General features: G+C 32.6%; 1 protein-coding gene across 1 annotated transcript; it reads right to left on the bottom strand.

Moving 5' to 3' along the window:
• Window positions 1–7,937: 7,937 nt before the first annotated feature.
• On the bottom strand, window positions 7,938–13,542 carry LOC120084163 (protein DOWNY MILDEW RESISTANCE 6). Its single transcript, XM_039040061.1, has 4 exons — window positions 13,221–13,542; window positions 12,894–13,141; window positions 8,526–8,850; window positions 7,938–8,445 (listed from the first exon to the last, which is right to left on the bottom strand). Exons 1-4 carry the CDS (start codon window positions 13,416–13,418, stop codon window positions 8,188–8,190), a joined length of 1,029 nt encoding a protein of 342 aa, XP_038895989.1. The 5' UTR covers window positions 13,419–13,542; the 3' UTR covers window positions 7,938–8,187.
• Between the last annotated feature and the right edge of the window lie 2,289 nt (window positions 13,543–15,831).

Genomic DNA, 15,831 nt, shown 5'->3' with positions numbered 1-15,831 from the left:
ATCGTTCAAGCTTCAGTATCAGCCCTTAAGGGAGCAATCTAATTACTTACTTCTACTTTGGGGAAGGAGTGAATTCCATCTTGTGTAGTTGAGTTCCCAGCTCCCAAATTAGACGAATCCCCAAAGTGGTAGGTTTGAGTCGACGATCTGGCCACTTGCACCCATGCAAATCAAAGAATCGTCCTCAAAGGAAGAAGTTCCCAACTCACTCAAGATTAAGGTCATGTTACCTATGGTCAATCCTAGTGAAGTGAAGTCTCTGTCATGAATTGCATTATATAATGAGACTATAACACTTCATGTTCCCGTCTTATACAAACTCCTTTGTATAGGATGCCCCACTCGCATGTCTCCACATGAATGATCAGGATCAGACCATCTGTAGCAAGTCACAACACTTGTAACTATTCTACAAAGCAGGCCACAGATAAGGTTTCCCTTCTATATCCATATACTACAGACCATTTTGGTTATCACTTAAGACATGATCCACTTGTATGTCTCCACATACATGCTTAAGTTACAACGACAACCAGGGATCTTAGTTTATTAGTTTGTGGTAAAGCAATTAAAACATCCAATGTTTCATAGACAACGGTGAAGAAAATATCATATATTATTATATCACAAGCGTTTATTCAATACAGTATTTACAAACTACAGAACCCAACGAGAGTTTAGGGCATCATTCCCAACAAGGTCAAGTGAGAATTTTCCACTAAACATGTTTCAATTATAAGTAAATCTGATTTACCTTGATTTTCCTTTTCCGCTTTTTTCTCAGCCAAATACTTCAGGCAGTTTCTTTCCAGTGCTCGTATTCTCCACAATGAAAATATTTTCCTTTAGAAGCCTTGTTTTTCTTTGCAGTGGGTTGTTTATTCCCTTTTTCTTCATCTATACACTTTTGTCTTTAGATGATGAAGGGACAGACTTCTTTTTGTCAGCGGGTTTCGTTCTTAACGATGAACCCTTCAAAAATTTCTTTTTTCGTGAAACAACATTTGGTTCACTCTCTTTTAATTTCATCATTGACTGATAAGTCTGTAGTTTGTTTAATAAAGTAGTCAAATTGTAATTTATTTTATTCATTACAACATTAGTACGAAAGGTTGGGTAGTTCTTCGGAAAAGACTCTAATATCATACTAACTTGACTAGTTTTGTCTATGGTAGCCCTGTGAGCTTCTGTGACATTAAAATGAACCATCATGTTTAGAACATGTTCCCTGACATTGGTTCCATCTTTCATTCGCGAGTTATAAACATACTTTATAGCCTCTTGATAAACAGAAGATGATGGTTTCCCGAACATATCATGTAATAATGCCATAATTTCACGGGCTGTGGCCATGGTTTCATGTTTCTTGTTGAGCACATCGGATATGCTCGCTAAGATATAGACCTTTGCCTTTTTATTCGCCCTTACCCACCTATCATAAGCATCTCGAACGCTTCAGTTTGTTGTCGAATTGGGAATAAGACATTTCTCCGTCAACACAAACCTCAGATCATTAACTACTAATATTGTGTTTAAATTTGATTTCCAGTTGGAATAACCCTCACCATTAAAATTTTCAGAAGCTAGAAGTTGTATTACTGAGTTTGATATGCTAAAAAGTTAAACAAATTCTATTAATAAAGTGCATTTAAAACCAATTTTAGCAAAAACTAATAAAGTACCCATAGATCTTTATTTATTTGCAATGGTATTATAATGAGTTAGAATAAGTACTACCTGAGGTAGTCAAATATTCCTTCACTAAAGCAAGACATTCTTGACTAAATATTGTCTCCAGAATAACTCATATTCCGACAGTCATTTAGCTACTGTTTTTCGATCAAGAACTTACTAACACGTAGTAATTCTGTAAGTGTGACCCGCATTTTCAGATCTTATAAAACAGTATGACCATGCCCCCGAATTGGAAGACAATATGCAATATAGAACTATAAGACCCTATTCATTTATGAACCTTGGGTTGTTCTAAATCCTATATTACAACCCTCCGAAGGGATCGCTGCTATTAACTACTAGCTAGTGCCGCCTAAAACCGACAGCAGGCGCAACCTAGGAATCTCACGGTTCAAACTAATGGAGGAGACTGTAGGATACGTTGACATATTTCTTTCACCCACTTACTATGAACTACTTCCCTCATTTACCTTGTTATTGACCCATGCAAACACTTTTTGAATGGAGTAGTTGAGGTAAAATCGACACGAAGCCGAGCATGGATCTCACGATGTGAACTCTTGAGGACGTGAGAGCTAAAAACAATATATCGTATATATTGTTAATCTCCCATTGAAGAGTTATAAATGTTTGGGTATTATATAACTTAGGTTTATTACGGCTAGTTTTAAACAATCTAAGTCTATATGTTTATTATCCAAGTATAACATTTATATTTGGATTTAACCTACGACGTCTAGGTTAAAATTGATTTTAAACCTCACACCGCTCATGCAAGCTCATAAAACTGGTTATCAATTCTTATTATTTCAGTCATAATCCCCAGGTAGGAGGTGTTATGTAAACCGTTAACTTGAATACCCCCAGCCTTAGACAGGATAGTGAATTGATTGAGTTTGTAACCAAATTTTATAAGATAACGACCTATTTTAAATATTACAACAAGTTGTTAACCTAAGTGAGCATGCTTTTTATCTTTACTATGGATTTTAATGTTTAATTTAATTTTATAACAACTTAAAAAAATAGACATGCTAAACATCCATAACATACATCAAAGACATTCAATATTTAACATAACCTTTATATTAAAACAATGAAACCCTTTACATGCATACTATACATTATAAAAATTTTATAACATACTTCAATGCATGTAACGTCCTTCCTATGGTGGGATTTTAATTCTACATGGCATACTTTATGCACATACAAGATTTATTTAATTATAATATACATCAAATGCATAAATAATTAAACACAAAACTGATATCGTTTTGGTTTTGGTATTTTCAAGCAAACAAAAGCCTAGCTATTACATAAATCAGCAAAACTGGCTTCAAAAACCTTATGGACCGCTCGGACCACCTTGAACCGGGCAAAACCCATCGAGTATCAGCAAGCAATGAATACCATCAAGCATACCACCCAACATCGAGTATGCTAGTGTGCATTGAGTATGACATCAAACATCATCAAACATCAAATATTTTACAAAATATCATCGGGTAGACGCCATTGACCATCGAGTAAAGTATCATGCATCGAGCAACGAGTATTTCATGAAATATCATCGAGTGAATGCATCGAGTACCATTGAATATGGCATCGTGCATCGAGTATTTCATGAAATATCATTGAGTAAACACAACGAGTACCATTGAGTATGGCATCGTGCATCGAGTATTTCATGAAATACTATCAAGTATGCCATCGAGTATTCCATCGAGCATCGAGTATCTACCAGTGATTTGAATTTCCAGTTCTTGCTGCTCGACCTTCTTCACTTCTTTCTTCAATTACAACCTAATTTCTACTCTAACGACTCCAAACGAATTACATACACTTAAACACACATTAGACCCATCAAACAAGAGCCAATTATAAGAGTTGCAACATAATTGAAAAGATTCAAATGCCAAAACACTAAAAAAACATATCAGTTCACCATTTTCATATAGTTTATGAAAAACACCCATCAAACTCAAATTAACGACAATTGAGTACTTAAATCATGCTCTGATACCAATTGATAGAGTATAATAACATGCCGCGGAAAAAATTAGATCTATAAGCACTCTAATTATACTTAATTTGAGTTTAAAACATGCTTCAAAATAACTATTATAGAAGAGGGTTTGTTGAACACAATACCTTTGATGAAACCTCTTCAACACTAGCTGAGCTCCACGTAAATATGCTTCAATCTACAAGTAAACCACCATGAAGATCTCTACTATTCTCTTGCAACAATTGTGTGGTGGAAACACTAAATTGAGCTGGATTTGATGAAGATACGAAGAGGGTTTGGAGGGTTTCGAATTTTGCAGAGTTCTTAAAGAAGTTCTTAATGCTTAATCTCATTATTCAGCCCCACATTTTAATTTATAAAGCTTTCATCAAGCAAATTTAAAACTTTCATGAAGGTCAGCTTCTTCTTCATGGATTAAGTGGAATAGGATGAATACGGTGTTTTGCACCATAGTGGAGATTTCCAACTTTTGGAAAAATCCACTTTGAATTTTCAAATATATTTTTTATTTCAAATTTTGTTTTAAAAAATGATTTCTAAAAATAATTTCCAAATAAACCAATTTATTTGTTTTTATTAGTTTTATAAAAAGTTGATTCGAGTAATTAATTTTTAAATAAAACTAATTAATTACACCTTTTAATTAATTTTGATAATAAAACACCAATTTCACTATAATGAATTTAATTTCATATTACTAATATTTAAATCATAATTTAAACATTAATTGATTCTCCAATTTCGTTTATTTTCAATAAAATTAAATATTTCAATTGTATCGAATACAATTAATAGAAACCCTAATTGAATTTGAGCATTTCAAATTCTAAACCCTAATTTAAAATCTCATCAAGATTACTTAATTTACTAATCCAAATTACGAGCTAGTAGAGAGACTTTATGGACCTACAAATCATTAGCTCCAACGACTTGTAATTAATTACCGAATTAATCACTATTTGTTAACTACCAAGACATTCCACTATAACTTAATAGTTGCATTCTCCTCACTGTAGATATATTTCTGTCCATTTTAACCATAATTGATAAGTCAATCCTTCACAGGTCGTTCATATTTTCAATTGGGTCAAAGATTACCGTTTTACCCCTGTAAATACATCTTGCTCCTTAAGCTCCCATTGATCCTCCATTGAACAATTGATTTATAGTCCAACTTATAAATCATGACCTTCTCTTTCATGAGAGGGTAGGGTCCCGTTGTTCAAGACAAGACATCAGTGCTTAAGAAAACAACCTATTTGCTAACCCTAAATCGGGTAGGAGTGAATTCCATATTACAAAGCTATGTCCCTAGCTATCTATCCAGTCTTATCCCTAAAATGGGAGGCTTATTGAGCAGTGTTGTTGGACTACTCTCCCCTATGCATATCAAAGGATAATCCCGAATAAACAAGAGTTCATAGTTAACTCAGGATTGAGATTGAGTCATCCTAGGTCGTTGAGTTTGAGATAGTCAGTTTAAACAATAAGCGATTATTATAAAGAAAAGTGACTATTTCGAGGTTCGGTCTTCTGCAAACTCATTGTATATAGGATGTCTCCACTCACATGTCTCTACATGAATGATTTTTGGATCACATCATTTGTATCAGTATACAAATTGGGCCGCATCCAATAGTGTCATCAGGATGAGGTACCCAATCTCATCCGTATACTTATAGACCATTTTGGTTACATATTAAAACTTATCCATTTTTATGTCGTCACATAAAGTTAAAGTATTCATGTTATAGCCATGGATTCATTTATTGAATTTTCATAAAAGGATGCAATATCAATAGTAATTTATTGAATAAAAGACTTAATAACATTTTTATTGATAAATACAATATATTAACAACATTTACGAACTGCGAGTTTAGGACATTCCCAATAGAATTACAATTTAAAACATTGAAGGTAAACCACTCACTGTATATCCTGCTTCTCTTTGGTAATTCCTGACTTTTCCAACATTGATTTAACCTATAATTAGGGTTACGAGGTCTTAATTATTTCCTAAATCAAACATAAACTCAAATGATTCTTAATTATCTCTTAGGAATAACTAAATCCACTTAATTTTTCCTTAAACCCTAATTCTTTCATATTTTAGGGATTTTGCACTTTATCCCCTAAAGTAATTCAAATTTACCCTAAGGTCCCTCTTAATTCACTTTTAGTGTCATAACCTCTGTAAGATACTAATTGGATCTCAATCTTGGCATGGTAGCACTTAAATAGCTCAAAAATTAAAGAATTTGTCGATGGGGACAACTTAAGGCCTTTGTATAACTACTCTGTTTTCGGCCAACTTTTACTATGATTTTAAACTCTGATTTCTTTCAATCCAACCCTGAAACCACCCAAATTTCTTCCATAAAACTCTTTAGCTATCCCTAGATTAAATTTCCCGTAGGTTTAAAGTCCACAAATTACCTCGGATGGCTTCGAATTTCCATAGTTTCCCTGATTACTCTGTTTTTTTTTTAAAAAAAAAAAAAAACTGACGCAACCTACTGTTTCCTTCCAAATTGATGGCATTTCTGATCACGTTTTCCTTAAGTTGAGAAAAGTTCGAGGAAGCTTTCTGTGAAGAGTTTTATCCAAAGTCATTATGTAGTGAAAAATGAAATGAATTTTGAGGGTGGTATAGGGTTCATAACAATATAGAGAAAAGTTTAAGGAACTATTTAGGTGTGCCACTGTTCTATTTGAAAACGAAGCTGATAAGTGTAGAAAGTTCGAGGATGGATTATAAGATGAAATTCGAACCTCTGTCATAGTAAGTGCAGAGTGGAGAGATTTTCCAAACCTGATAGAGATAGCTAAAAGAGTGAAGAAAAGTTTGTTGGGAAGAAGAGATAAAGTAAACGAAAAAAAAGGATGTTCGTGTGGGCAATTCCTCAAATAGACCACATGAATAGTTAAATAGGAAATTTACACCTAGAGTCATGAGTGGAGGAATTTTCAAGTTAAGGCCTGATTCAAGAATAAAATCAGGAAGAGAAAACCAAGGGTGAGGAGACCCTATCTTTCCTATAGTTTTGTCTGGGAAGCCATGTAAGACACAACTCAAAGAATAAGTGGCAAGTGTAGATGTGCAACCTTATTGTTCATCTTGTGGCAAGCATCACTAGGGCCAGTGCCTGAAGGGAACAAATGTATGTTATAAAATTAAACAACTTGGTCACTTTAAAAAAAAAAGTTTGCAGTTCATGCAAAAAGATAAGGATGTATATGCAAGGCTCGCAAACACCGGTAGTGAAGGGTAGTAGTCAAGCTTTAGGTGTAGAAGTTATAAATAGGTTTAAGGTATGTTAATAATTGTGGAATGGTCTGTATGTAATGTATGCTGTATATAAATAAGTTTTGTAGTGAAAGGTAGGGCTAACTATCATCCAAATTTAACTTCCCTAGTGGTAAATTTAAAAATGAATCCCCAGACTCGTGCTTTTATTGTTATGAGTTGAAAGAGACTCATTAAGCTGTTACCACTCATTGGACTTCTTGAAGTTCATTCTTTTCTTTTATGTTTTCCTTTTCAGTTAGCGAATGATGAAGAGTTCCAAAATGCTGTTAAGGTCAAGGTATACCACGCCATAGCCACACTTTCAGATTTAAGCTATTGTTGTAAATATTTATAGTTAAGAGTCTAGAATTGTTGAGCTAAGTTTGGGAATTATATAAATGTTATACTGTTTGTAATAAAATAAGTGAAGTCAAACGACTGTTATTTATTTACTTGGCTTTAAGTTTAGTGAGCGAATAGGTTTAGATGGGCAGTAAGTATCACAAAAGGGTAGTATTTATTGTCTTCACGCCTCATTTCAAGTTCGCGAGGTGAGCTCGAGAGGGGGTGTGACAATCTTAAAACTCTATTACTAACCTTGAAATTCTCATCCATCAATCTCACTAAACTATCCTCCTATATAGAAGGCACCACTCTAAATTAACCCACTAACATATATTAAAAATTAAAACCAAATTTAATTAACTTGGAAACTAAGTTTGCACTTAGTTCTTAACACAGCGTTTAATCAATAAAATACATGACAATCAAATGCATAATAAAGTGGGAAGTTGCCAATAATCGTCTTAACTTAATATAAATTGTGGGATGCATGATATAGTGTTAAGCAGATTAAAATGCTAATTTTAGTTTACGAAAATTTTATGCCCGTGACTATTTGTTCTCTACCATTTAAGATATTTTAATTATTTCTCAATTTTTTATTTCAATTTTAATAAGATGCCATTAACAGCCATGTTGATGATGTAAGTAGGTAATGAGAGATGATTTGACACAACATCACCCCAAAGGAGACGGCAGAGCAAAGCCAAATGGGGGCTGACTGGGCCAAAAAGTTTAGTTTAAAAAAGGGGGTGTGTGGAATCATCCTTTGTAGATCAAATTAGCGTTAACATGTGGAATTATGGATGGAAAGGGTTCAATAAAATTAAGGAGGGTGGTTTTTAAATAGTTCCAAGCAATGCTGTTGATCCAAGTTTCTGCTCCAAAATGTATTGTAGTACTCGGCGTAGGTGAAGGGTCTGTAGATGGGGGCAGGTCCATGAGCATTTTGGGTGAGGGGCGGTGCAGGAGTAATGAGGGCATCATCACAAGGGCAGAGAAAAGAAGCGACGGACAGCCTGGGGTTGTCCACATTGACGACCGCTCGGTGCCACACGCTCTTGTACACGCCATTGCTCAATGCCTGCAGGGGTCCAATCCAGATATATATGAAATATTGAAATTGATTGTGGAAATGACTTAAAATGAAAAGCTTTAAGGTACCTGCAATTGGTCGCCTATGTTGATTACAAAGGCATTGGGGTGCGGATTGACCGCGAGCCAGTTGCCGTCTTTGAGGACTTGGAGGCCGGCGACGTGGAGGTCTTGAAGGAGAATGGTAAGGGCGTTGGGATCCGTATGGCCAGGGAGTCCGTAGGTGAGTTCCGGCTGGGGACAGGGCGGATAACAATTTATAGCCATGTGCTGACCTTGTTCACCCAACGCCTCCCTTATGTATTCCTTCTCCAGCCCCAAACTCTCCGATATCAGCTCCTCTATTCTGTACCCAAGTTTCCGTACTTCCATGCAATATTCACTCACTATTTCCCTATCATAATCATCATTACATTTTTACGAGACGTTCGTGACAAAAATTATCATCAAAATATAATAATTATCTCTTGTTACAGTAAATATTATTTCAAAATCTCCAATTAGTTACGGTCAATTATTTCAAAAATTCATTTTGCTACAATATTTATTATTTACTCTTTACTATTTTACATTCATCACTTTTTTATTATTTTCTATAGTGTTTACTATTTTCTTCTCAAATTAAAATAGTTTATACCTTAAACGAATACTATTATAATCCAAACTAAAATGATCTACATCCAAACACAAACTATCATAACCTAGAAATATAATAATTAACTCATTATTCCAAACGTCCCTTTACAGTTTTTCTTTTCATTCAGTATTTCTTCTTCCTACATTTGATTTATTCAAATACTAAGCTCAACCCAACTTTACTTCTTGGTCCCTCTCTTCTGATACATCAATAAAAACTATACCTACATTTCACAATCACTCTTTTCTTTTCTAGGAATTCATATTCACAATTAATTCATTGCAAAAGTCCTTATTCTTATTTATAACCACTGAAACCCCAACTCTCATCCCACCCTTTCTCTTTTTAAATTCAATTATACAAAATACTCCAAAAACTTTCTATTTTATGTTAAAAATATTTTTAAAAGTTTAAAGATATTTTTTAAATTAATATTAAAATTTTGTATTCATATATTAACAATATTATTGATTTTTTTAGTTTAAGAGTATTTTTTTTAAAAAAAAATAAAAATTAAAGGGTATTTTTTAAACAAAACACTAACGATTCTATCCACAACTATCAATAAAGGTGTATTTGAACTTTTTTTAAATGTTGAAGAGTATTTTTGAAAATTTAAGGATAATTTTGACACAAAATATAAATTTAAAAGTGTTTTTTTTTATAGTTTAGCCTTTTTTTATATGTGAAGAAATTCCATCAAGTAGATCTCACACATAAAGAAAGTTCGATTGAGACTATTTTGAAACATTAAAATATTTGGTGAATTATTGCGATCTATGTTTGCAATTTTTTTATTAAGAGAGAGAGAAATTTAAGAAGTAATTAAAAAAGAGGTGTTTAATGACTTGTAATGAAAGTTAGGTATTAAATAATTACTATTAAATAATAATAGTTTAGTTATCCATTCTTGCATTGTTATATGGCTAAAGTTATTCAAAATGCCTCTCAACCTTGTAATTTGCGTAAAAAATACTATTAAATTTAAGTTCAAAAATACCATTATCGTTGGTTTTTTATGGAAATTCTTAGAATTATGTTTCAAAAATATTCTTTAACTTTCAAAACAATTTTAAATACTCTTAACTAAAAAAAAGCCCTTATTGTTGGTATATGAACACAAACAATTGATACTCGGTTCAATAAATAACCTTGAACATTCAAAATCTTACGAAATCTCACAAAATTTCAAAGTCAAAATCTCTCCTTAAAACTTACTAAAACAATCAATGATCAAATACAAAAATGATATATTTAACTATTAGCACACTCAACTAATAACATATAACTTTTTTAAAACATATAAGTCCTAAGGGTTCGGGTACTTCCATAATTCTTTTCCTTTTGATTATAATAGTTGTACTTTAACTGAAGGGGCATTTTCTTATGAGATAAACAAAAGTTAAACGTTTAATCAAATGAGAGAGAGAATTGTGAAGATAGAAAAGTGTTAGGCTATATAACAGAGTAGGGAAGAAAGATAAAATAGAATAGGGAGGTGACCAGGTGTAACTTGTAAGTAAATAGTAAGACCATTTTTATTTTATTGTTTTTAAGGTTAAGGGTGGTATTAATTTCACTTTTAAAAGTTTAGAGGTATTTTTGCATTTTTTTGTTCATATATTAACAGTAAGAGTATTTTTTAATATATATATTTTTTTAAATTTAATGGTATTTTTGAAATACTTAAAAGTTTAAAGGTATTTTTTAAACAAAATATTAACGGTTTCCATCTAAATTTAACAGTACAATTTTTTTGAACTATTTTTAAAAACTTAAAGGTATTTTTTAAACTTTTGATAGTTGTGCAAAGTTGAAGGAAATTTTTATAATTTAGCCTTGATATATTATTTTGGTAAAAGAATGAATATTTCATAGGAACAACAAAAGAAGGTGAAAAGTTTAAAATAAAATAAAGGTTTAAATCCTATTTTAATCCCTCCACTTTGAATCTTGTTTTATTTTGATCTATAAACTTTAAAACATGTTTGTTTTAATCCCTAAACTTTTTATTTTAGTTCATAATATTAAAAATATGTTAACTCTTTACGAGAAGTGTGAGGGAGCTTGTATTTTTGGATGAGTTGGCTTTAGATATATTAAGTAAGATGAAAGTGAAGTAAAATGATAACTAATAGACGTCAAAATACTGAACGATCAAAATTTTAAACTAAACCCGTCTTTTAAATTCTCTAGTTTTGTTATCTTATTTAAAATTGAAATACTAGATTTTTTAGTCTAACTAATTTTGATAGTTTAATTATCCAAAAATATAAGTCATTTTGTCATTTTATAAAAAATTTAACAAAATCTTAATATATCAAAGGCCAAAATAAAAATTTTTAAAAATTCAAAGATTAAAATAATTATTTTAAAAATTTCAAGATTAAAATAAAATAATATTTAAAATTTAAGAACTAAAAAGAATATATTTAAAAGTTTGTCCTAAAATAAAACATTTGTCCCATTTAAACTTAAAATAACATAAAAGATAAGTACGAAATAGTGGGAGTACGAGCATCCGTGAAAGATGGCGTGTTGCATTGTTGGGCGTTGGATGATTGGGATGGTTACGTCAACGCGGTTAGAGCGATGACGTCATAGGTGAGGTATTAAAAAACTAAACCGAAAATGGGATGGGGCCCACTGAAACGAGAGTGGGGTTGTGTGAATTGGGGGGGTTTTGCAGATGGGTGCCGTCACAGCCGTCCATTTTAATAGACATAGACCAAATTTATGAGAGAGAGAATATAATAATACCCTTAGTACCAATTTCTTTCCTTTATATTTAAAATGTTATTAAATAATTTATTAATTTATTACTTTTACTTATTTTATAGACTCTACAATCAATGAATGGAGGTGCGGTACTGTAGAATAATTTCTCAAGTTTGTGTTTGTCTACGGTGAGAGAAAGAAGATCCCTAAAGTTCGTAATCTTGAAGTGGGTGCACACTTCTAATTTCCACTACGTGGACCCTACTTGTCCTGTCGGAGTCAATGGTCGTTGTCCACTTCCCCCCAATTCACAATTCTCTTCTACAATTTCATGACACAAGCAAACAAGATTGAAAACACACATATACTAAAATAAAATAAAGATGTTTTTCCATCTCCTAATTTCTCGTCTTCATTTTAACAAAATATCTGCCATTTTCTTCTCTCATTTTACAAGATAATAATAATAATAACAACAAAATATATAGGATTCCACAATTTGCTTTTTCCTTTTTTTCCCCCTATAATTTCGTTATTGAATTCAAGTGTGTGGCTTAACATTTTTCACTAGTTTAAAACTGAGTCCCATTTGGTTTATTGAATCCTTTCTAAACCCAATTCTTCAAATGTGTAGTTCTTGTGGATTACTCCATCTCCTATTGCTGTTCATGAAGAGAAATTAAAAACGACTGCCTCCTATACCTATGCTACTTAGCCCCATTCATTGGTTTATTTAATTCTATGTAATGTCTTTTCTATAGACTTAATATTGTTCACTCACCTTTTCTTATTTAACAAAATATATATATATATATATATAGAGGGTAGTTTTTTCAGTTAGAAATCTATTCTGTACGGATTCTAATTTAATAAAGATAAAACAGTCTATCTGATAATTAAATTTGTATTATAATAGAAAAGATGACAGAGAGATGATAGAAGGAAAGATAAAATAAGTATAAACATAAACATGCAGTAAGTAATAGAAATTGAATTGAATTTTTGTAGAGTAGTGTATGTGTTGTAATAGAGAATTATAGATGTATGGGATGAAAAAGGAGAGAGAGAGAAAAGAGAGGAACCTGAAGGAAGGTGGGTTAGAGGGCCAATGAGGGGAGTAGTTGGAGAGAGGATAGCAATGGAGTCTGAGATAATCCCTCCAGTTGTGAAATTGCTCCTTCCGGACATTGAAACTTGTGGAGAGTCTGACGGTCTTGGAAGGGTCGTCGGAATAAAATTTCAACTTCTCCTCCAGCGGCAGCTCAAAGAAGTGCTTCCCAACTCCTATCATTTTCTCCACCAACTCCTTGCTCACACCATGGTTGATAACCTATAATAAATTATAAGTACATACAAAACAAAACACAACACAACAATATTCCCTAATTATTACTACTAATCTCTAAAACCTGGAAAAAACCGTAGGACTTGCAGGCCTCCCCCACTTCCTTCACAATCCTCCCTCTCTCCTCGCATCCCATGTCGATGATTGGAACGTTGTCCCAATCACACACCTCCCACAGCCGCGGCCTATCCGATTCAGGCCGTTCATACTTCTCCGGCAACTTCTCGTGGCGTTCCCATGAACACAATAGTTGGATATCCATTTCTTAACAATCCCCTCCACCTTACTCCTTATTCTTCCACTTCCAATCCAATTCTACCCTATTTATATATAAATTCCTCTCAGATTTTGCATATCCAATTCTTTCCCATTTTCCAATTTTACCCTTCATCTACCCGTTTTTTTTCCTCCATTAACCTCTGCAAATCTCTTTTTCTATTTTTTATTCTCCCTATACTAATTTAATTTAATTTGTTGCTATGACTAGTAGATATTTGTAATGTAGTAAAAGAAATTAAAACATTCTTAAACATCAAAATATAAAGTATTCAATTTAATTATATAGATTAATTTCATTGTTAAAATGGTTCAACTAGATTGAATCTATCAAATTAGATGATATATCATGTACAAATTTAATACATTGTTAGGTGATATAATATTAAATTTGTCTTCACCCATTATTTCATATATAAACTTAACACACTATCGGGTGATATAATATTAAATTTTTCTTCATCTACTATCTTAACTTTTTAGGCCAATAGATTATGTGGTCCAAGAAGGTCATGTATTCAATTTCTTCCTCAATTAATATTAATTTTCATTTGTTGAGTGATAGCTCTAAAAAAAAGTTATTATTCCTAGCTTAATTCGGGCTCGTTATTGGATTTTACGTGTTTATTTCCCTATTTTGTAGGCATCGAGCAACCAAGAGGTAGAATTGGTAATTTGGAGCCAATCGGGGTTAATTTGAAGCAATTTGGAGTTGATTTGAGCGTCGGGGCTTCAAAGGAGTTGAAATTACCAAAATGCCATCGAGTTCTATGGAGTATAATCAACCATCGAGTAATCGAGTAAAAGGCCATCGAGTATCATCCAGTACCATCGAGTAAAAGATTGTCGAGTATAATCGAGTAAAATGCTATCGAGTAATCAAGCGTCGAGCATCGAGTAAAGGAGCATCGTACATCGAGTATCGAGTTTTTGATAGAATGCTCAGCGTTGCAATGCTTTCCCTGACACTCGTGGCCCTCTTCTGTCGAGCATTGCAACGTTGTTTCTAGCGTTGCAACGCTGCGAAGAATTTTATAAACACCTCTCTTCGGTTTTAGGTCGAAACATGCTAAATCTTGAGGCTGAACCAATGGAGGCTGAAGTTAAATTTCATTCTTCTTCATTTCCCTTTAGATTTTAATATCTTTAGGTTAGTTTTTCTTTTTATTTTGGGTTGTAATTGATGGATCAGACGTGTATCTTAGGTTTATCTATGAATTAAAAAGTAACTCCTATCTAATTTCTGTTGAGCAAGAGACGTATGTTTATTTTCTTGAAGGTTTTCTAATTAATTTAACTTAATTGTTGTGAACTCTTTGGGATGATTTGATTTAATCTTAATGAAATTTTTATAAATTGATCTGACAAATTAATTTATCGAAGTTCTTGTTTGCAAAATTGTCATAGCCTATACAATATTGATTGATTAAGTTGTACGTATTAGGATCGCATGTATGAAGTCTAGACTTTTTTTGACCAAATGCATGTATGTCCTAATATAATCTTTTCCAAACAAACATGCTATAAGATATGGTTTTTCCAGCTTGTAGTATGTCTCAACAATTGAACTCTTTCGTAATGCAATTCAATTTTAACTTGTATGCCACTAAGAAGGAAGAATTGTAAATTGAATTAGGGTTAATTTGGTTTAATATCGAATTTGGCTAATTAGGCTTAGATTTTCTAATAGGTTGAGTGGTTGACAAATTCAGTATAATTAATTGATGCCTAATGAAAGAAATTACATAGGAAACTCTCTCTTGCTCTAGAAATTAGATAGACTCATATTTCATATTACATTTACCTTTATATTTTTAATTTCACGCATATATCTCTTCCACACAAACCCCATTTACCACTCTAGTTAGAAAATTAACTTAACGAAACAAATCGCACTTCCTTATGGATCGACTCGAACTTACCACTGTTGCTACATCTTTGTAGTGATAGGAGTAGTTTGGGATATACAAATTTTCCTTTGATCAAGTTTGAAGCTTATTAACGACGTAAGTTTCGGGCCTGTCAAAAAATGGCACCGTTGCCGGGGAAGCCATTGATGTTTCTTTAGTTAAATTTCTAGTTAGAGCGTTCTTTTGCTTTTGATTTGTTTTCCTTTTTGTGTCAGTATTTTAAGCATGGACATATATCTTCAACAAGGATGGGGACAATCGAGTAGAGCATCTCGACTTAGTGACGAGGTTCATGACCCTTTGAGGTCAACTTGTTGAGTTAACTATTGAGAATGGTGTCCTAAATCTCCTTGTAATCTTGTAGTTTGTAAACTCTGCATAAACATATTGTTGTTAATAAAATAAGTGTTATTTTATAAGCATATACTCAATTCAATAAACTAAGATCTGAGGTTATTTCATGTAATTTAAATAAGTATGTAGAGTTAT

The sequence above is a fragment of the Benincasa hispida genome, chromosome 1 (assembly GCF_009727055.1).
Source record: "Benincasa hispida cultivar B227 chromosome 1, ASM972705v1, whole genome shotgun sequence".
In the NCBI taxonomy this organism is placed as follows: Eukaryota; Viridiplantae; Streptophyta; class Magnoliopsida; order Cucurbitales; family Cucurbitaceae; genus Benincasa; species Benincasa hispida.
Note: the sequence above shows the minus strand (reverse complement) of the source record. Positions and strands in the feature narration are given on the sequence as shown.

Coding starts and splice junctions, on each gene's coding strand:
- LOC120084163 (XM_039040061.1), bottom strand. CDS start 13,418: ATGGATATCCAACTATTGTGTTCATGGGAACGCCACGAGAAGTTGCCG. Junction 13,142..13,220: donor AGTCCTACGGTTTTTTCCAG/GTTTTAGAGATT, acceptor AATTTATTATAG/GTTATCAACCATGGTGTGAG. Junction 8,446..8,525: donor ACATAGGCGACCAATTGCAG/GTACCTTAAAGC, acceptor GGACCCCTGCAG/GCATTGAGCAATGGCGTGTA.